This window comes from Xiphophorus hellerii, chromosome 20, assembly GCF_003331165.1.
Source record: "Xiphophorus hellerii strain 12219 chromosome 20, Xiphophorus_hellerii-4.1, whole genome shotgun sequence".
In the NCBI taxonomy this organism is placed as follows: Eukaryota; Metazoa; Chordata; class Actinopteri; order Cyprinodontiformes; family Poeciliidae; genus Xiphophorus; species Xiphophorus hellerii.
In genome coordinates, this window is record NC_045691.1 from 27,518,523 (window position 1) to 27,542,117 (window position 23,595).

Below are 23,595 nucleotides of genomic sequence, written 5' to 3' on the forward strand. Positions count from 1 at the left end.
CTGTACAGAGTTTACTAGCGTTGTAGTTTTGACACATAAAACTATTTGATGGTTTGGAGTCTGGGTTAAAGTGGAGCATCTTTACTTGGGATCTAATTGTTTTCCTCAGAGTAATTTGCACATCAGGGAGAGAGTTCCAGCTGTGATGAAAGGGAAGTGATTCATAATTCATGGGGCTATAAATGCGGGGAGCAACGGGCTAATGGGCAATATGACGTTATGCAATGAAACTGTGCATAATGGAATTTGGGAATATTTTGTGACCCCTGTAATGAGAAGCAGGATTTTCTAACGAATGCGGAAGTCAGCCTACATGTGTCGAGTTTATTTAATTTCGCTTAACGACGTGCCGCGCGACTGCAGAGCCAATTATCGCGACGCTCGCAAAGACGTGAACACAAAGCGAGAAATAGCTATTCTCCGCTCGTCATCGTCGGGGGGGCTGCGATAGAAGGGGTTGACTTGAAAAGCTCTTTTGATGTGACACTTAAGACACCGGTCAGATATCCTTTACTAAAGAAATCATTAAAACCAAGAGATAAAAGCAAGGTAGAGGGACAGATTGGAGAAAATAAGGGGAAGACAAACAGCAAAAGGGCAGGGCGGGTGAACGACGGGAAGAGCATCCTAAGGAAGCACAGCTGCTTTGTTCTCATGCCACACACAAGAAAGGGCCACATCAGTGATGCTGCCTGTTTCCAGCAAATCGCATAAAAGTGAGGGGGGCGGAGGAGGGAGAACTCAGTAGAGAAACGGGGAGAAACTGAACATAATCCATTTGGGATTCTGGAAGGGACTCAGTCCTTGCTGTCACCCGTCCATCGTTTCCAGGAAACACAAAGAGCATTATGCATGAAGCCCAGAAGGTCTCGGAGCGCGCGCCGTGCTGTCGCGCTGCTCTACCTTGCAAAGTTGCTCCGACACAATTGCTCCAGGATCTCACAATGCCGCCATAACACAATGAATTACATCCAGATCAATGACGGGGTAAGAGGTGATCATTTGCACGGCTTTTCATCCTCGACCCAACAGCCTCCCCCCACTTAAAACTTTTATTAAAGAGTGAAAATGTAAGTCACCTTTCAGGTGCCACATTGCTTTTCTCAAGGGTTTGAGTTGAAAAAAAAAAAGAGGAGAAAAGAATACGACACGGGGAGAAAGTTATATAAGATATTCAAATGTGCTGTGTCCTTTTTCTTTTGAAGTCTTAAAGTGCTTGTCTGAGATATTTTAAATTTCTGTGGGTTTTCTCTTGAGTGGAAGTGCAAAAACTTCTGATTCTGCTGTAAAGTTTAGCAAAGAGATACAAAATCAGGATGTGGCAATCGTCCAAACATTGTTCCGGTGTGTTTTGCAGATAGTGTAAAACTCACAGCAGCGAGGGAAACTAAGGAAAAGATAAAGGCTAAGTCAGATTACATTGTGAAAAAGCAGTGTGATAGAGCTGATGGTGAAACAGAGTCACTTTCACCTTCGCATGTGTTTTTATAACCTGGTCTTTTGCAGAAATCCCAAGGAAGCCCGGAGAAAACCAATCAAAGCTTCGAGCTCTTCCTGGCATGTTCAGGCTGACATGTCTTAAATCTTAAAGGGACATATTTTGTCTCCTTTATTCTGCATTCATCTGTACGGTTAAGATATGCAGAATGAAAAATGACTCATGTCCAGGTCCAAACAGAGCCAAGAACTCTGATTTATGCAAAAGTGCATTTACATACTGTACAGACCTATATTTAAGGTTCAGCGAGATGCCTCATGAAGGAAGAGTAAAATTACATGAAAAGCATCTGGTCTAATATAGTTTCATAGCTAATAGCAGTGCATCACTCCATGTCATGGTAATCACCACAATAGAGAACAAATACAAATGTGACAACATTTGTTTGACCTCAAAACATAAACGGTATTTCAATCCAAGCTTTTAAAAAAAATGCAGTTTCAACTTGAATCCTTTCACCAACATGAGTGCCAACGTCTCACTGTCAGATTTAAGGGCGAAATACTTACTACGCGAGTAATAAAAAGTCACTTTTGACATCGTACATTAGCGTCAATATTGTAAAAAAAATCTTTGCAAACATTTCTAAATTAGCACCAAAAAATCTGTAATTTTGAGTGCAAAAAAAAACAAAAAAACAATTGCCAAATTCTGGAGAGACTGATCAGTGTGGAAAGAAGTTCAGTATTATTTAATTTTAAGAAACACTTATTGAAGGCTGAAACAAACAGCTGTTTATTAATATTTTAACAGTTTGATGGGTTTTATCAATACATTCTGGCACAACCGCCCACTTAAGAGCATTCAGATTTTTATTGTGGCTCAAAATGAAAATGATTTTTGACACGCCTAATGTGTTTGAAGGGAAAAAAAATAATTCTTTTTCCTCTTCTTCTATCAGTTTCTAGTATTAAAAAAACAGTCCTATTGAAGTTTGAAATGATAACCACATGGACTGTAGTTGGTCTCTGGAGGTGATTGTAACCTTGTTTTAGCACCCAGCATTGTGCTGTGGGCTTCGTTAAAGTTGCTGCAGTACATTTCTCTGCTTGTGTCCTTGTTTGTGAAAACATGTTTGTCTGTTTAGAATGACTTCCCCTCCACAGTCCAGACATGCAGGCCAAGAGAATTAATGAACCAAAGTTGCCCTGTAGGTGTGGCCGTAGATATGCTATTCCCACTCTTTGTTGCTTTCACATTCAGATACAATGCAAAGCTTTGAATTTGTTCTGATGGCCAAAAAGTTTAAAACACGACAGTTAATTGTGTTCCCACTTTGCATCTTTTGGTTAAAAGTAGATGTAAGAGATGTGAACTAGATGGAAACTACACTAAATGTTATTGGCATACAGAGTGTGAATGCATGCTACTTGAAATACAACATCCTAGTGTAATCAAGCGGCCTTTGTGGCTGTAATATTGCAAACCCTGAAATTGCAATGAAGATTGGGATTTGATTCGTTGTGCAGCTGGAAGCTAAACTCTGGTTCCCATTAAGGCTGCAGTCAGGTTGTATTTAGTCTGAAAAGTGTAGATTTAGCGTATTACCAAAATCAGGTCCACATATTCATTTGGGGTGCAAACGTAGACGTGAGTTAACTGAGATCGGGAAGTGTGTATAATTTCTCAAGCTGCAGAAATGAGCCTTCTCATTATGTCGTCTAAGTCTGTGACAAAGCCATGCGTCAGCTTTTATGCTTTTTCTCCTAATGTTTCAGAGTGATGTTGTCACTGTAGCTTCGTTTCAGTGTTACGAAAGTAATTTGCATTATTCTGAGTGTTGCACATAGGGAAACTGCCACCGCTAAGCGAATGCTAATTTGTGATGGAATATGTGATTCACTCAGAACAGTCACCATTTTTCTTTTATAAATCCACCTTTAATGTCACATTATTAGAAAATGAAAAAGGTGCAATAAGCTGCTTGCATATCTGCGCATAACCTTAAACTAATACTTTGATAAACTACTGTTTGTTTTAATGTCAGCATTAAGACTTCTTAGATAGAAGTGAGAACATCTCCACTAGGTAACATCTGCCCACTCCCACAGAGGCCTTTCAAATCAATAGTATTGTGAAAACATCTTTTTTCCACGGTCACCTTTAGGTGACCTCAGAAACTTTATGTCAGACCTCGCGACGCTGATGTGGCCATTGCAGAACTTCACAATTCATCTGGTGATACAAAGGGCCAGGAGGTCGAAAGCATCACTGAAAGAGCTACAAAATTTTCTGGCAAGTACTAGTTGTGCTGTACTACTACTGATAATAACTTGCTGAATCCTCCATATGACTAGACGATGGTTGTAAAGGCCATATAAGCCTGGCTCAAACACTTGTAGAAGTTGTTTGGCTTGATGGTCTGAAGGAACAAGCTAGAATGTTTGGGCCAAAATTTCAAAAAGCATGTTTGGCATTAAAACAAAGAGCAAACCTTGGTGTTGGCCACTGTGAAACACAGAGGTGACAGTGTTATATTCTGGGGTTGCGAGTTTTGGAATGGACTAACGGGGGTCCAGAACAAAATCTGACAGCAAATCGGACACTAAATGTTCTCACGGTTTGTTAGGGTTGGAAAACGCCTGCATTTTGGAGTGGGCGAACATGAATTTCCTGATAGCACGTGTCTCATCCAAGGTGAAAAAGGCTGGAAACTATCTATGATCGTTTCAGCAGATATGAATATGTACAGGGCTGTGTCCACTTTTGAGAAGCATTGTGCATTTGTTTGCGATGATCTTGAGCAACTTTAAAGATATAAAAACGTGTTTAACGGCCGAGCTTCACAAGAGGCTACCTTACAGGTGTCGCTTAGCATTCAGCCCTGTCCCACCACAATGCAAACCAGCGAAAGCAAATATTGGCTTTGTGTCAAAAAGCTACTTTAAAGTTGGATGTTTTAATCTTCTCGCTATTGGCCTGGTGAAGCCTTCCTCATTATTCCGGTCCCAGCCTCCATCTACTGAGGGTATTTCCACAAGGTTAATTAGTGTAGGGTCCCTTGAGGTTCCCTCACTTGATGTGGGCTTAGGATAGTGGAGGTGCCTCAAACAAAAACAAGGTTACTGGAGCCGTAGAGAGCGCCCTCCTCCTTGTTCCCCCTTCCACCTATATCCACACGGACAACCTTACCATTCCTGCTGTAAACTTCTGGAGGGATAGTTGTTTATCTTGGAAGCGGGAACTGGAGGTATAAGCTATGAAGGAGACATTTGCATCAGCTTGAGGTCAATCCATAATTTAGGTAATGGTTCAGCTGGCGATGGGAAATGGAGTTATGGTAAATAAGCAGCTGCTTTTCTCAGCAGTGCTACGAGATGAAAACCAAGAAGTTGAATCATTGTGTGTCAGTGTGCAGAAAGAGCAACAACGGGAAACATTCTCGCGACCGAAAAATGCATTTGGATGTCATTTTGCGCTGGAAAAACCATTTCGGCAACTATCATCCATCAGCGATCTTGCAGTGTATGGGAGCTTTTCTGATATGGGCAATAATGTTCTATTGAGCTAATCTGAGGCCCACGGGTGCATCTGTCATCCTCTCCCAAGAGAAAGTGACAGTAACATAAGGCTTAAATCAAAGAAATAACACATGGAGTAGATGGGGGGGCCCTCCGAAGGTCATCGTGTCACAAATGACTTTGCATCAAGAGTCACACTCTGAATCACACCCTTGAATAAAGTGTATCTTCGAGCCAGTCCCCACGGCCTGCAGCTGAGCGCACTGCGCCTCGCCATTTATGCCCCTGCTATTTCTGCCTCTTCTTTTCCTCCACCTCTGTGACCTTCGTCAGGAGGAACATGATTTATCACACCAATATCCCCTTCGGTAGCATCCTGATTGCTTTGATTTCTCTATTGACATTTTCCCACCATTCTGGCCGCATGCATTTTTCACACTTGTGAGCGAACATCCGCAAATAGTGTCAAGAATGCACTCTAAAATAACACCTGGCATGCCAGCGCACGCCCTGAGCCTAATGGGCAGCTATCGTGTTTGCTTTACATGCTGCAGATTCAGAGGCTGACCCAGGCCGGCTACTTGAAGAAACGGCCTTCAGAGGGACTGAGATAAGAAGCGTCTCGCAGCACCTGTAGGTTCGCAGGCGGAGAGGTGTTGAGGTGTCAGGGGTTTGTTGCGGGGAGGAAAAAAATGAAAGGCGGGATAGGAGCGGCTGAGACTTTTAAAGCCTGACCCGGTTCTCCTTTGGTGACCGAGGTGGCGCGCAGCATGGACTGAGAGGCTTGTGAAGGAATGCAGCTCCTCTTACCCTCATATGCACATCTAAGCACTCTCCCATCCCCTTTTCCCAGCTTTGCCATGACGCCTCAGACTGTTTGCATTCATGTGTAGAGGGGGCTTGTGCGGGTGCGTGTAGGGGTGTGTGTGTCTGTGGGTTTCCGCGTTATCAATTCAGTCCTCGCCTGTGCAATGAGCCATGCTGTGTGATACGGAAGCCTGGAGAAAGGAAAAAAGTAAAATCCACGATTGAAGCCAACATTTCAGATGTCACCTATGCTCATCCTGTTGAAGTTGAGAGTGTGTCAGCATTTGTTTTCCTTTGCGAGAACACAAGAAAGCCTCTAAACCCCTCTCCTGCTGCAGTGTGCCAAAGCCCCCTTAAAGCTCAAGATCTGCATGGTGTTGCGGCTTTGCAGGAGCTTCCAAGGGGCCAACCGTAGTGAGTTCAACTCACACGCATGCGTGATTAACAGATCAGTCGCCTCCATTAAAAGCTCCTTTCATGTGATATCATGTTATTATATCATGCCTCCTTTGATCCGAGATGGCAATTTCCATCTGGGGGAAACTGCTGCAAAAACCTGAAGAAACATCACACGGTCGTACACCCGGTACTTCACAAGCTCCGTTTGATGCGTCTGTCTCCAAGCATGGGACTCGTCGTGTTATTCCACAGCACATTAATGGAAGGCCTCCAGCTGAGCGTGGCTGACAGGCATCTGGGAGGAGAGAGATAGCGAAGATGTGGCAGCTTCTGTCATCGTATTGATTCGATCTCAACCACTGACATTCAGAGCAGACACAAGCAAAGCTCAAGCAATTTTCTGTTCTCTTGCCGGTATGGATTTTAGGATGGAAAAGTGAAAGTTACATTGAGGTAATGCCTCGCCCTTCTGGTTAAAAATTAGGTTTATGCCCTGCACAAACCCTCTGGAAAGTAATAGGAGAAAAAAGATAAAGAGATATTCTAGGCTTATGCATATGCATGGTGATGACATTGTCAATTTAAAGGGCTAGCACGGAAAAATGATGACTGATAATGTTTGCCGTCTGTCAAAGCAGAAGATGTGCTGAGCGCAGGGTGGCAATGACCCTTCTTCCCTCCTTCCCTCCCTCCCACCTTCACGTTCCTCCTCCTGTCCGATCTCTCTCTGCTCTTGGTGCTGGTGTCTTTCTCGCCCATTTCAATTTCCTTGTCATGCTGTCTGCTTTCTGTCTCTGTAAGCTGCTACATTTCTTTGCTTGTTGACTCAGCAGTAAAGTGCTGTAATTCCTCATCCCCTCCATTCATTTTCTGTTACTTTAGACAGAAATATAGGACTTTTGTCGGTTAGCAAAAGCCCTGTAAATCTATGTGCAAACACGCAGTTAATGCAGAAACACCCATGCCTCCTAAACTTTTTTTTTTTACTATTTGGACATGTTGCAAGCCTCCGTGCATATTAGTGGGATTTCATGGGGACAAGCCAGCACACAGTAATGATTATTGTGAAGTAGAAGAAAAAAATCATTTTATTCCCCACTGGATGTGTTTTACTTCACCACTTTGGCTCACTTCCTGTCTCACTCATGACATTTTCACCGAAAATCCAAACAAAATAGACTTGAGATCTATTCCTTATCGGACCGAGACGCAGATAAAAATGTGAAGAAGTACCTTTTGTCACTATCGTAGGTGGGGTTTTTTTTCCTGTGCTCGTATTATTATTCATGCTTATTCTACATCCTACCTTTTTTTGTTAACAGTTGTGTTATGTTAAATTTTTCATTTCCTTAGATCCATGTTTGTTCCTGTTACTTGTCCTGTTTTCCATTGGCAAGCATTACATTTATTTTAATTAAAAGTAATTTTTACTAACATCATGCCTGAAACGGCCTCTGCATCGGCAGACCAAACATGATTGGTACCTCTTGTCTGAATTCATTTTGCTTTCACATGCACGCGTGGATGTGCCCTCAATCTTGCATGCGCTGCATGTACTTTCATCGTTTTGACCTTTTGCTTTAGTTCCTGTGGCCCGTGCATTATATGTGCATATATTCACAGAGGTCAAAACCTGGAAAGCCGCTGTTTGGCCCCTTCTGCTCTTTTTAGAACATGAAATATCAGTCCAGGCTGAATAAAATAGACCCACTGGTGCGCATAGAAAACTTGTGAATTCCTCTCTGTACGGTGACCTTCTCCGCTGTCCAGTCAGTTCTCTTAATGAGACGGGCCAAACCTTAATTTCCTTCTCTCAGTGACATTTGATGGGGTTCCTACGGTCAGGAGGTTCTGTACAGGAGTTTCCGCTGAGCTCATAAACGGGGTGTGTGGCTAACAGGCGAGCCAAGGAAAGCAAAACCTCCCACACAAAGGGAGGGGAACCAGCAATGAGGACACAGCAAAGAAACTAGAAGAACCTACAATTAGAATTAAAGTTAAAAAAAGAAGAAAAAAAAGAAAAGAAAAAGTGACAGAGAGCGATGGTACAGCCATCAACACTGCAGTCTATAAGCGCCAAGCTGTGAGTCCTGTGAGCTGTTAGCCAAGCCTCCTGCTGCTGTGAAGGTGAGAGCGAGGAGGCGGAGTTCGCCACACAGTCTGCAGGGATCAGTGGCTCTTATTCTCTGCTGCTTTGATGACTTGCGGCTTTGCCTGGGACTCGCAGTGGATTATTGGCAGGAAACCGCAAATTAGTTGCTCTGCCACCACTTTAGCTCATGTTCCTTTGGAGAGAGGAGCGAGTGGAGGACAAGATAGGACAAGTGGGAGTTAGTGGATGTATGCTGTTGTATTCAGCAGGGGCCACCTGAGAACGGCTGCGATTGGCTAAGCAGTCACGATGCAACCAGGCATGAAAAAGATGCTATATTGTTCTGTACAAGCCAGAACAATATATAGCTCTGTGGCACTTTGCTCATTTGCTTAAAACAATGTGCTATGCTGGAATCTGAGTCAGCCTCTACTTTCTTTATAGATATTTTAATAATAAAAAAGAAGTATTATTCAAGCGAGGCAATCAGAGGAAGTAGTTCTTTAGGATTTCTATAAGGCTTTCAGATCTGGACAGAACTTGATTGTTATTTTGGGTAATTTTTAAGATTGTTGTGGTTGAAACCTGGAGAAGTCTGTGATTTGAGGTTATATCAGACTTTCCTGGAACCTAAGAGGTCTTCATCCTGTTTTGAAATCTTTTATATAAATAAAAATTTGAAGAGTGCATTTGTAAGGATTTGGTTGTTTCTGTGTGTTGATTGTTCCCAGTTGTGTCTCGTTTCCCTGTTTACCCTCTGCGTATTTAATCCCACCTGTGTTCCTTGTTCCTCGTTGGGTCCTTGTCTAATCTGGACAAGGACCCAAACACAGACTGTCTAGACTGTCTAGTGTTTGTATCAAGTCTGTTAGATGTCCTTTGTTTCCAGTTGCTACCAGTTTTGAGCCTTAGCCTTCCGTTCATTATGTGCTGCCTGGATTTTGGACTTTGTGTATCTGGATTATCATTAAATCATCAATTTCTTCATTCTAACCTGGGTCCACAGCGTCTTCCTCACCACCTCTTCACCACAAATCATGACAGTATTCTGCCCCCTCTACCACCAATACACCTAATAAAATCCAGAGTGGATTTTAAAGGGTAGAGTGCCTTCTCCGGGTCAGGGGGGGTGTCCTGCCCCAAGTGGAGGAGTTTAAGTATCTCGGGATCTTGTTCACGAATGGGGGAAGAAGGGAGTGGGAGATCGACAGGCGGATTGGCGCAGCGTCTGCTGTCAAGCGGGCGCTGTACCGGTCCGTCGTGGTGAAGAGAGAGCTGAGCCAAAAAGCGAAGCTCTCGATTTACCGGTCGATCTACGTTCCCACCCTCATCTATGGTCATGAGCTTTGGGTCATGACCGAAAGAACGAGATCGCGGATACAAGCGGCCGAAATGGGTTTTCTCCGTAGGGTGGCTGGGCTCTCCCTTAGAGATAGGGTGAGAAGCTCAGTCATCCGGGAGGGACTCAGAGTAGAGCCGCTGCTCCTTCACATCGAGAGGAGCCAGTTGAGGTGGCTCGGGCATCTGGTCAGGATGCCTCCTGGACGCCTCCCTGGTGAGGTGTTCCGGGCACGTCCCACCGGGAGGAGGCCCCGGGGAAGACCCAGGACACGCTGGAGGGACTATGTCTCTCGGCTGGCCTGGGAACGCCTCGGGATTCCCCCGGAGGAGCTAGAAGAAGTGGCTGGGGAGAGGGAAGTCTGGGCCTCCCTTCTGAAGCTGCTACCCCCGCGACCCGACCTCGGATAAGCGGAAGAAGATGGATGGATGGATGGATGGATGAAATCCAGAGTGTAGTTTCATCTCGGTACAAATCCAGCTGATCTGTGAAGGCCTCAGAGGCTTGGTAGACAAAGTTAGTGAGTAAGGCAAATCATGAAGACCAAGAAACACAGCAGACGAATCAACAACATTATAGAGAGGTTTGTTGCCTCTTTTATATCTGAAGATTTAAAATTATGTAATTCACATTGGACAATAAAACATTGTCCTATAAGCTTCAAATATTTGAGTTTGAGCCGTTTCTCCAAGATGAATGGCCAAAAGTTTGTCTATAGATCTGCAACGATGATGAAAAGATTTGTGGCTATTGATGGTTTGAAAAGTTAGTGCACTAATTACATTCAAATTAATTAGAAATGCATGCCATGTGCGTCATATTTGTGATAGCAAAAATATTTTATGCATCATTTCACTTTATGTTCTGCACAACTTTGTGTTGGTCAACCTCCTTAATTCCTAATGGGTTAGAATTGATAGTCACAACATGCCAAACGGGTATGAAGACTTTTTTTTTTGCCGTTATATATCAATAAATATAGAGTATCACAGATATAGTCATATTCAATAAATTAGAATTATGCATTTGGGTGAAGCTTATTTGTCTGACAATCTTTAAGCAGGTATTAAACATACTTTATGCTGTTTTTAATAGTTTGATGTAATATTCTAATATTAAATGTCTGTAAGTAATAACTGTAAATTGAAAATCACCAGAATTAACACAAATAAAGGCCTTCAAACATCCAACCGTGTGTAGCTAATCTATATAATGAGTTTCACTTGGTGATAAGAGTTCCTGAAACAAATGAACTTTTCAATAATTTTCTTATTTATTGAATGAGTCTGTACATATGAGTAAAGTGAAGCAGAACAGAGGAACAAAAACTCTTGAGATTCTGAAATAAACCCTTGGCTGGCGAATCGCTTTGGCTTCAGCTCAGAGACTCGCTTTATTCTTATGCAGAGCCTGCTACTCTTCACTGGCACACCGAGCAGTTTATGCATTCAACAGGATTTGTTAACATGCTGAAATATTATGCCACAGCAGCACTTTTCACTTCATTTGTGCTCGTACAGTGATTATGTTAAACAGGCTTGCAGCCAAAAGAATTTTCTTTTTTCCTCTCACGGAATATGGATCACCAAGTGTCAAAATGCACTCGCCCTAAAAGAGGAGAGTCGAGAGTAAGAAGATCAAACAAACAAATTCTCTCCCGCCTGCTGTTAGACTGGCTCCCATCTGCGCACGTTGTCGAACTTTCCTAAGGTTTTATCATCTGGGCTTTGTTGTTTGATCATGAAGAGGCTCAGAGACAGATCTCCTGGATGTAGCTGTTCATCATCGTCTCCTCCCCTCCATCTCGTCCTCTGTAGCCTGCTGACACTGATGGTTTCTGGGCAAGTATCTCTCTCTCTCTCTCTCTGTCATAATCACTGCTCTTTATGATCGCTTTGCCCTCTCTGCCCTTTCAAGATGCGGCATGTAATGAGGGCTCTGGAGGACTATGTGAGTGGGCTATTTAGCTATTCAGACAAGATCGCCTCACACATCCCACGCTCTCCAACTCGACTCCCTACCAAACACCTTTCAGCTGAGCGCAGTGATTGTTTGTCCTGAACACAAGGTCACACGCCGGACGGAGCCGGAGCGGCTCCAGAGCACCAACATCCATGACGGGGCCCTTTCAGTACCTATTTACTTTATGTAAATGAACGTCAGTGATGAAAATGGACGCTTTGGATGTTTCAAAATCGTTATAGATGCAGAAATATTCTATTTTATTGCTGCAGAGACAAAATAAAGGTCGCCTACCTCAAATACAATGTGGTAAAATAGCAACATTTTGCCGTTTTGTATTTTATGTTTAGAAATGTGATAAATACATGAACCTTGTCTTCATAATCAATGTTTATACATTTCTTTTGTGGATGTTTGCATACGCAGCATAAAAGGACACATTATTTGTATTGTATTGCTGTCGGGGATGAAATCAGACTAAAAAAAGTGCCAAAGCTGTCTCTCTGCTAAATACCAGAATAATAAAAGACAGATTTTCTTTGTTAAATGTTTTTTCTCAAAACGTCTAGAAACAAAATCTTGCTGGAATTCTGACTCATTCCTCCTGATGGGACTGAGTCAAGTTTGAGGGTTTGCGCTTTGCCCTCACACATTTTCTGCTTCTTTTTCGGGGAGGAATTTGGGTTTATATAAGCAATATTGAGCTTTTTCCATAATCTTTTGAAATTAACCTCTGTTCAATAATGTGTCATTTGGAAAAATTACAACTTTTAAGCAGATTTTAAACTTACTTTTTATTAAGCCCACATTTCTGCTTTAAACCCCCCCCAACATTTTTAATTGGTAAATGTAATATTTTAATCATTAGTTGTTTATGTGAAACCCTCATTTATAGTCTCTATATAATGGACTTTTCAGGATAATGTATAACATATTACATTATATATATTATATAATATTTAACATATTGAAAATGACTGTATATCAATTTTTCTTTTCCAAAGCAAACTATTAGCGATATTGCCAGCATTTGCTTACTCAAATGACTAACAAAAGTGACAACATTAGGACTAAGCAAAAAGCAAACTATACTAGACAAAATACTCTCACTTTTCATCACTTTAGTAGTGTAGTGGATATAACCCACTACACCACAGCGTGCACATTTCAAATACCTAAGCTTACATTGGCAGTATTTACCAGTGTTGTCACGTCAGACCTGCGTGAAAGCGGTTCCCTCCATAGGTTCTCTCTGCTTGAAGCCCCGCCCACATCTTCCGGTTGCCCTATGAACGGCTCCTTGTTGACGCACACGTGGTTTCGACGTCACTCCTGTCTCCGGTATTGCGTGTCAACATGGCGGCTTCCATGGCTTCCCAGGCTGCAGTTAGAGGACTGAGGACAACTGCGACAAAGCGCGTCCTGCTGGACCAGCTACAGGTAGCAGTGCGGCTTGTGCTTGTGACGGCGCGGGTCTGTGCTCCCGCAGGTTGTGCGTGGCGTGTAGGGAACGTGGTTTGCGGGGTTATGCCTCTTCAGCAGAGTGACAGACAGTAAAGGCTCTCTTTTTCCCTGCAGACTCCTGTAATTACTGTAATTATACATGTCCTGTTACAAGTACTGTACCGCTTGACAGTATCATAGTTATTTAACTCGAGCTTGTCTGAAGAAAGTCTGAGTAACTCGTCCGTCCCCGAAAGTTTGAAAATTGTAGGCGTGTGTAAGACTAGATTAGCATCTTAAATGCTTTGAAAATTCCATCCAATTAACTTAGACCTTTTATTTTGAGTAGAGGCAGTACACATGGAACATGACTAGAGCTTTTAAATTGAGCTGAAGATACAAAGTGTACCTGCACCCTGCTTCTAGAACAAAGGTCAGAGTGGTGGACTATAACCTCATTTCAGATAAACCTGGAGTACAAAGGTTACCTTTGGTCTTCCGTCTGTAAAAGGGCAGGAAGCAGATAGGCCTAAATCACTCTAATGCTGTCAACACTGCTGAACAGAGCAACAAACTAGCTGCAGTCTATTGACTTGCAAAGAAACACTAGAGAACAAAGTTGTATTTCTACTGTTTTCTATAAGTTTAGATTAGAGGGCTAAAAGTATCAGAATTTTCAGCTACAAACCTCTCCAAGTTTAACTTTTCCTGCTGCAGTTTCTCATTTCATCTATAGTAGACATGGCATGGTATTATGAGTTTCACTTCATATATCACAGTGTAATGGTGTTAGAAAAATTTAAGACGTTCATCTCTCTTAATTGGTCCATGTACAATCATGTTGTTTAACATTTATTTATTTTTAATCAGCTGTATTTTTTCCAAGTGCTTCGTACAACATAATACGCAAAATTATACCAACAGCAGAGTTATAGAAATGTATCTTTTTGCTTTTTTTCATGCCACGAAAAAAAGCATGTGGCGCATTTATCAGTTGCAGAGAAAATCCTGCAATGGGTAGATAAGAGGCATTTTCCAGTGATTTATTGGCTGGGCGAGAGTGGCAGATACCCTCTACAACAGGGGTGTCGAACTCCAGTCCTCAAGGGCCGGTGTCCTGCAACTTTTAGATGTGCCTCTGCTGCACCACACCTGAATAGAATAATTAGGTCATTAAGGCTCTGGAGAACTGATCTACACAAGGAGGAGGTAATTAAGCCATTTCATTCCAGTGTTTTGTACTTGTGGCACATCTAAAAACTGCAGGACAGCGGCCCTCGAGGACTGGAGTTTGACACCTGTGCTCTACAACCATGTTTGGATTCTTATATATAAAGAAAATGTCTGAAGTTAACATCAATATCAGCCAATTTTAGTAATTTTCTTTAACAAATCGGTTTATTAGTAAATCTGAGCCGATATCGAAAAACAGTGTTTATTTCTTGCTCGTGTTTCTGAAGGAGAGAGAGTTGGACATGTGGTATTTGTTTGTTCATGTGGTAGTGACGCAACGCAGGATTTTAAGGTGTTTATCTGGCGCAGTGTGGTTGTCTTTTTTTTTTTTTTTTTTTTTTTCAATGCTAAATGGTTACGTTAAGTGTAGCGGTTTTTGGCCACAGCCGTCGTTGTTAATATTGGCCCAAATTTTGACCTTAAGTAATGGACAAAGTAAATCAATGTCCAGAATCAGGCAAATTCCAAGTTGTGTGTGTGTCTGAGACCTTTAATGTGGATAACTGCACATTTACTTTGTAAGCGAATCATTACATAAACTCTGTCAGGTCACCTCTGTAATGTCTTGTTGTCTGTTAAGGAGGAAAACTCCTCCCAGTCCACACCTCCACGTCACATCTTCCTGGCTCATCTGCCGGCTGACTGCTAAGGAAGTGTTGTTTGTGGCTGTACATATTTCCAGATTTGAGTTTCCTTTAAGTGACGGAAAAATATTGTAACTGCTTTTTTCCCCCCACAGCCAACGGACTGACAGTGCAGTTAGGTTGGAAATCGGCAGCACTCTTACTTCATGCTCCATACAGCTGGAGAAAACTGCTCCAGTCCTGTTTTTCTATCTTCATAAAAATACTTTAAACTGCTGAAATGCTATGGCAGAATTAAAACTGAATGACCTGCCCATATCTTGTTTGTTTTACATCGTTAGTGTGTCTGAGTCAGTGCAGAAGTCTTCAAGACAATACAGCGAAGCACTACTTTTTCCCCTCTAAGAAGAATCAAATGTTACGTTTATTTTTAATGAAATGGTAGGCAATTATTATTAATTTTGCCCACAAATATATATGCAGGCAAAGCATTTATTTTCAAATTGAAAAGAAAAATCCCGTGTTGTTGTGGCTCCTGGAATATCTCCTCTCGTGCCCTTCTTGACTGCCTCTGCTCCTTCCTGCTTGCCAAACACAGCGCTCTGAGCTGTCCCAGGGTGTGTTCTTACAAACAGCATGCTGCTGTTGCTGAATCAGAAGAGCGAGAAGGAGGTGGTTGTGTGGTGCAGTGGCTCTCACTGTGCCAGGATATCCCTTACACGCAGGTGTTGATTCAGCTCTCACGCTGCCCCTGATGCTGGCTCATGAATGTAACTCGCAATGGGTCTGTTGCATTATTAAGAAAACAGCGCAGCACCTTGAAGAGGCAACGGTTGCATCTCGTTCAGCCTGTGGGGCAGGAAATATTATTATGATTACTCCTCAATATATATATATATATATAGTGACAATTTTTATTTTGAAAATGAAAATTTTAAGTTTTCATCTTCAAGTTTTAAATGAAAACTTAAAATGTATATGTTTGAGTAAAATGAACATTGTTCTTTTATTTTATGAACTACTGACAACATGTCTCCGAAATTCCAAGCAAAAAATTGTTTATTTACTTACAGGAAATGAGAAATGGTCAAAATAACAAAAAAGATGCAGTGCTTTCAGATCTCAAATAATGCAAAGGAAACAAGTTAATATTGATTTAGAAACAACAATACTAATCTTTTAACTTGGGAAGAGTTCAGAAATCAATATTTGGTGGAATAACCAAGAGGATTTCAATGGGGTTCAGTGCAGTGGGCTCTTAATATTTTACTATATATATATATATATATATATATATATATATTGTTATATATATGACTTGTACTTAATTTCCCTATGTTTACAATATCTAGTTGTGGTGTAGAGCTCTTGATGATGTTGATTTTCATGTATTTCCAGACTTTTTTGTGAATAACGCTGAATAATTCTTGATAAATTTGACTTTTTGTGGATTGTTTTGTAGAGCATATCTAAAATATTCAAAAGTAAATGCTGCTTGGGAAGCAGAAATACGTTGACGCAATGCTACTTGACAGGCTATTGGCTGGCATTTGTAAAGCAGCCAATCCAGAGGCACCAATCTTGGCACTGATTGGCTGCACTACCAGGAGTGGAGATAAGGAAAACTGTAGACGTTAGCTTCTGTGATAGTGCTGCTAACACAGTTTCCACTGCGTGTATAAATGTATATTTGGTGATTAAATTATTAAAATGGAAAGTTGCAAACGGTTTTAGAGAGGATCTCAAGTATTTGTGGATTTTATCTATTGTGGCCAACTCTGGTCCCTAACCTCGGTCAACACAGGAGGTCAGCTGCATCTAGCTCCATCCATCTTCCTATAAACTCTAACCTTGTTTGTCCTCAAAAACAAGCGCGCTACCACTTCCATAGGATATATGGAATATATGTTTAATTTATGTCTATGTGGCAAAAATAATATACATGTGATAAATAATTATTACAACTTAAATAAACAATGCGTATATTATGTTGGCAGCAGGATGAGTAATTTTCACTCTGGTTTTTAAAAAGCTGTTGTGTTTTCACAATTGATTTATATGTTAGATAATTTACATAATTCTATGAACCCTGCTGTTTTAACTTAAGGTTATTGTTCCATTAGAATCTCATACTGGCTCTTGCTTTAAAAAAACTGCAACTTATTACTCTTCATGAATCTGTGGCGTATGACGCATTACCCTTATGTGTGCACTCGCAGCTTCATCCTTGGATTTGTTTTGTGGTCATGCTCCATCTTGAAACTCAGCCTCAACAAATTTCATACAAATTTTAAAACCTTTGTTAAAACAAACAACTAAAAAACTGATAAGGGAGCCTGACTTCAGCTATTATGTGGAAATTGAGCCACTCCAGTTGCTACTCGTGTATTGCTAAACTATTTTTGTCGGGTGGCAGAGTTATCCAGTGACTGCTGTTGTCTAGAAGAAGCTGCAGCTCAAGGCTTCTCTCTCAGAAGACATACTTCTGAATAAAAGCGAAATGGAGGGGATAACGATTTCTGTCTTGACTCGATAAAACATGCTGTTACATCAGTTCTGTCACTAGCAATGGGCCAGAATTACAGCAAACTAGGGATGCACGATATTGGATTTTTGGCTGATATCCCATATGCTGACATGCTAAAACTCATTTGACCAAGAACTGATATCAATACTAATATTTTTTTTATATACCTACTTACTGAAACTATGGCTTTCTCTATTGTGAAATTAAAGTACTGCATTATCTTTGTGAATTTAGCCTGCTAACAAATGCAAATGCTAAAGACAAAGACAATATATGTACCGTAAACTTTTAAATTTAAAGAAACTAATAAAACCTCATAAAAATGTGGCATTATTCTGGTTTTGAGCTAAAATATATATTTTTTTCACCTAGCAAAAAGAAGAAACATATATCTAGTTCCAACTAAATATTAGGTTGTCCTCAGATTCTAAATTACCTTTAGCTGTGATTGTGTCCAGATGTCTCTGTGTTGTCCTGTGATGGACTGGCGAACCCTCCAAATTGTACCCTGCCTCTCACTCTGAAGATAAGGCCCCAACTCCACACAAAGAGAAAGCAGTTATGGAAACTGGATAGATGTATGTATGCCCATGCTTATCACCATGCTATGGACAAGTTTGAATATCTGACATTTAAAACCACATCCTTTTGCAGCAAGATGCGGCTCAAAAGTAACTCTCGCAAAACTTTTAATCTCACTTCTGCCACCTTTTTGTAACTGCTTGTCTCCTGAAAAGAAAGGAAGTCCTTTTGTCTCCGTCTCTTTCCCCAGTTTCTCTTTTTTCCACATCTCTTACTCTCTCTCTCTCTCTCTCTCTCTCTCTTTCTCTCTTTTTATCTCTATCTCTCTCTCATGGGGAAGGTGATAACGGTAATGCTGAGGATTTCTCTTTGGTCCACAGCACAGTGTCGCAGCCGCAAATGATTGGCAGCCAGGTATCACCACAATAGAATCAAATCAGCTCTGACAGTATGTCAACTCAACTGAGAAATTCAATTTGTGATGATTTGTAAACAGCAATGCCTAGAACACGTCAGTATCCAAACAGTTAGGCTGCAGAGTACTCTTAAAGGAGTGGTGAGATGTTGTTGTCTTTCTCCAAACTCATCAATCAAACCTCCCCAATTCTTCGGTGCTGGGTGAGACAAACCTCAAGCTGTTTTTCCCTGTTCCCCGCGCAGCTGGGACTATGTAAATATTTATAGTTTTTACTTTATGTAAGGTGTTCATGTCTGCTAATAATCCAGCGGCGTCGAAGTCCAGCCCGGTCTGACGGGGGTGCACGGGGAAAAGAGGCAGCTCGGGGGACTTAGCCCTGAATATTTCATCGAGGGGGTGGAGAGCCCTCTGCTCGCAACAACTTCTTTAGCTGGAACTTCAAACGGCGGCCGGTTTCCCCATCTGTTTCAGCTCGAACACATTTACATTTCCGCCCCGCAAGGGACACTGGAGGCCGTAGTTAGCTCTTACTGGATTTGAATATCACTCTCCAAGGTTAATAGCCGTTTCTGTAGCTGATGTGGTGCTTTGGCTCTCTCAATTATTTAGACTGGCTGCAGTCATTAGGTACTGTAACCAGCTTCCGAAATGAGGAATGCAGTTAGTGAATATGGCTGTACTACCTGCAGAACTTCTACTCTTATTCTGGTTTAGGAGCAAAGGGAAAAACATGATTTAGATTGAGAAGTCATTTAACTCTACTTACGCTAGGTGTTTAACCACTTACTGTTTTAGTGGCCTGATGTTAGGCCATCTGCTGTTTAATCTAATTCCGGCGTGTGTGGAAAAGTGCTGTATAGAAGTAGATGTTCATCCAAATCTGTTAGAAATTCTTGAATTTTAGTTGATTTCAAACCACACAGGGACGGTATGAGAATCTATATAGCATGTTATCTTCATGCTATGTATGGTACTTTATACCCTGGCTATTGCCTTCCTACACAACTCTGATCGATTCTCATCTCCATTTAGTACTCTGTCTGGGATTTCTCCCATTGATCTCGATATTTCCAAGTTTCCGTGCTGCTGTAGAATTGTAGTCTGCTATAGTTGTAGTTTTAGCAATGCTTCCAGATATTGAGTTAACATTAACAGCTGTTTTGTTCGACTGGGCACTTGTCTATTCACAGTTGAGAATGGCTGTTCACAGTGCAGGCAATTTCTGGTAAGCAGCATAGCGTCAAACTGGCGCATTGCATACTTCTCTGGCAAAAGTTAGCGATTGGGTAAAATGTTCACATCTCCAGCAAGCAATTGTTTCTCAATAGATGAAGGTTCAGACCCTCTGAATGAAGTAAAGCGTAGAAGAAGAGCCTGGTTTTTACCAGGCTGAGTACTTCAGTTTCCTCCCTTATTCCCACATTACATGCTTTGTCAGTCAGTCTCTCTTAAAGACCTTCAGTGGTGTATGTGTATATTTTTCCTATGTTTCTCATGTGTTGCCCTTGTGGACCATCATTTCAGACTGAATTTAAATCACTTTTCTACATTCTAGATATGGCAATTACTAAAGAGAGCCACGTTTATGGGTTAGGAGCTGCAGGACATCAGCAATTTTACATAATTGGGATTTTTATCACAACATATAATACAGTTTTGCTAATTGTGCATATGAAAATTCAGTGCTGTGAAAAAGTAGTTGCCCTCCAACCTTCATAATTTCTGGTCATCAAAAAACATTGGTGTCAAAGACAACAAGTAAATATTAAAATCAGTTTAAATATGTGTTAATTTTTAAGGGGAAAAAAGCTACCTAAATCAACCTACAAATGTGTACCATAGAAACTGGCACTGTAACCTCATCATTGGTGGCAATTACAGGCAATGAGTCTTTACTTTCCTCAGAAGCAATTTTTGCCCAAGCATTTTTGCTAAATAGTTTTAATTCAGCCACACTGGAGGGTTTTAAGCATGAACAGCCTTTTTACACAGCAGTGTTTGTACACTTACCTAAGTTGTACATAGACGGCTGAACTTTGACACAGTTCCGATTCCTGCAAAACCTTGTCCTTACCACCTCTTATCTCCCTTATTCACTTGACACTCTTCAATACAACTGTTTACACGCTTTCTCTTATTAGCTATGCTAATTGCTAAAATCCATATCTATAGAGACTCAACAGTCAGGTTTTCCTTTCTTAAGCCTGTCTGCAAGAGATTATGCCTGCCTTACCCAAAGACCTGCCAACGATGCAAATCTGGTTGATCTAAATCCCGGAGCCATGCTCTGCTGCTCTCGCCTCTATCTCTGCTCTTGTTCTATCCCCAGCTCTTTACCCGGCAGATGTCAAATCTCTCGGTACACTACGATGCTCCGGGCATGACCTTTAACTTAGAAGGCAAAGACAGAGGAAACTTGGCAACCTTTTGTCAGCGTGTCCTTGAGCAAACCACTAAACCGTCACTGCGACGTTTCTTTCTTACACATGCGTTCTGTGATTTAAGAATAAATGCCCTGGTTCTGAAGATGCAGCTTTAATAGCAGTGATCAGACTGGTCATTGCCATTAATTCAACAGATTCAATTCTGTTGTTATCCGCAGTGTTTTCTTTTTCTTTTTTCTGTAAGACTGATAAACTTAATTAGAGAAGGGGGATGAATCATTTGTGTGTTTTTTTGTTTTGTTTATTGCTACATGTCTGGCTTTAAATATTTCACAAGCATGTTTAGGCAGAAAATCTGTGCCTCTTTGCCTTGTTTATTTGCTTTTATCATATGTCACGGTCACCTCTATGACAGCTCACTTACAACTGCGTGCTCGCCTAATTGCAAAATGGTCTGTATTTACGAGATGCTGCAAAGTGGCAGAGTGCCACCTCATTAACTGAGGAACATTCCACCGCAATCAGTACAGCAATGATTCTGATTGCCGCTGCGAGGACTGCCGCCTGTGATTCAGCCTGCGCTCGCAGAAGTGGACTCTAAGAGTTCCCATTTCAATCCTTCCTAGATGGTTAGCTAAATGGATAGGGAAAAGAGACGAGTTCATAACCTGAAAAAGGGGAACAAATCAATTACATTGAATTGTTGAACTGGCAATCTGTTAATTTCTTAGACATTTGATATTGCTCTCATAAGAAGCATTCTGGTTAATTAACTCTGCAGCCATTCGTCGTCACTAATTGGGTAGTGTCATTTCAAAGGGTTACAGTTTGGCCATGACGAGTAATTAGGATTTTAACCTCGGCAGACGTCTCTGAATTCTGCTTCATGAAATGGGACTTTTTTTTTCTCCTCCCTCCTTTTTTTTTAGGGCCTGACCAATGAGTTAGATTAGCAATTTAGAACAAACTGCAAAGGTTAATATAGGTGAAAGCAAGGGCTTTTGTTCAGACAGGCCCATTATTAACCAGCCCTGGCAGCAGATTTGTACTTGTTGTAAAACAGACAAAGAGATGCAAATTGTGTAATTGTTTCAGCTGCCAGCTCTGCTGTTCTTATATTTTCCTTTGGACCAGGGGTGGGCACTCCTGGTCCTCGAGGGCCGGTGTCCTGCAACTTTTAGATGCATCTCTACTTCAACACACCTGAGTCAAATAATGAGGTCGTTAGCAGGACTCTGGAGAACTTGACTGCACTTAGGAGGTGATTCAGCTGTTGGATTCAGGTGTGTTGGACCAGGGAGACATCTAAGAGTTGCAGGACACCGGCCCTCGAGGACCAGGATTGCCCACCCCTGCGGACTAAAGGTGTGGTTGTAACCCTTGAAGGCGTTGTCAGTGCCAAGCACAACAATAACGATTTATTTAACATTTGAGTGAGCAACACAATAGAATGAGGAGCAAAAATTTAGGAGATCATAACAGAAATGAGCTGGGGCTCAGTCCAAGCATCATGCACCTCTACCTGTTTTTGTCACTAGTTATGGAGTCCTTTAGTATTTAACATATTAACAGTGGATCCGTTTTCTATACAACATGAAAATAGCCAGTTTGACCCCAAATATTTCTATAACGGATGGCAAAAGAGGTTTTCCTCCCCAATAAAAAGCTCCGTCCATTTTTGAACTTCAAGATGGTTGCCTCTTTCATAGAACAGGTTTGTACCTTGTTTATAAATAGCCTGATGTGCATCTTCTTTATGCGTTTAAAAAGAAAGTTCCAAATTTGAGATTTTATGGGTAGAATCACTCAACGTTTGCTAGTCCTTTACCTGTTTGAGTTTCTACCCTACTAAACCCCAGGAAGTTCAGTTTTTAATGTCAAGGCCTGGAGACTAAAGAACTAAAGAACATAACATTACATCTGTTACGGTAAAGCTTTTTATGAAAGTACTATTGGCAAGCTAAGAAGAGACTACTGAGGCACATGCTAATTAGCCAGCTAATGTTTTTTTTAGCTTTTGATCCTCTTAGAGTTACTAGAAGCGAAGAAGTGTCAATACTCTGTGCAATAAGTAAATTCACTTAACTTGAGGTGCCTGATCATGCTGTTATGATCAGAAAGAACCAGGGTCAGCTGTAGTGCTGGTGTCAACATCTCCCAAAAGAGTGGATTTTAAACTCTCCCAGTTTTTGCATTGATTATGTAAAACCAGATAAATGAAAATATTTCTCTAAGAGGACATGTTGGATGTAGGCCTGTTGCGAATAAATCAATTAATCATGATAAATTAAAATGAGGTTGATTTTTAGTTGCTTGCTTGTTTGTTTTTGTCCTGCCTCTTTCTCTCTCTCTGACTGGATAACAAAAAACTTGACTCTGGTGCGTTGAGTTACTCCTGCCCTTCTTGTTTCCTTAATGGTCTCGACAAGGAAGCAACAGACGACAGCGAAAAGCGTCAGATTTCCGCCACTCGGGGTGAACTCAATTCACGGGATGCGATAGCAACGAATGTCCACAATCACTGACGTGTTTAATCGACAAAATTTAAAAAGGCCAGTGCAATATGTTGCACACTAAGACAATTCGCTTAATCACTAAAGATATACTGCTGTTTCATCTCATTGAAAAGCTGCCATCTTGAAAAATGCTGCAAACATTTGACACCTGCTGTAAATATACACTTTTTTTTCTCTCAACAAAAATCCTATCTAGCATGATTGCCTGTTTTCCCTGTCCGAGTCAAATGATTCATATACTTTGAAGGGCAAGTTTTCTTATGGAGACTTCATAAAACCGTTTTATCTCCTTTTTGGTTTATTTTTGGATATTTAAATGTCCTTTAGTTCCACTAAATGTTCTTTAGAAATTAGTTTATTAATTTTTGAGAGTGTGGACTTGCATTATTGTTCCAATTTTCATTATATTG

The 23,595-nt window shown here is 41.2% G+C and overlaps 1 protein-coding gene across 1 annotated transcript in view; it reads left to right on the top strand.

The window, feature by feature from the left end:
• The first annotated feature begins 12,874 nt into the window (after positions 1-12,874).
• The window catches only part of suclg2 (succinate-CoA ligase GDP-forming subunit beta), a 114,283-nt gene continuing 103,562 nt past the window's right edge, over positions 12,875-23,595 (top strand). The window contains exon 1 of the mRNA XM_032549731.1: positions 12,875-12,998. Coding sequence (XP_032405622.1) covers positions 12,915-12,998 — 84 coding nt within the window. The 5' untranslated portion in view covers positions 12,875-12,914. The remainder of the gene's footprint in view (positions 12,999-23,595) is intronic.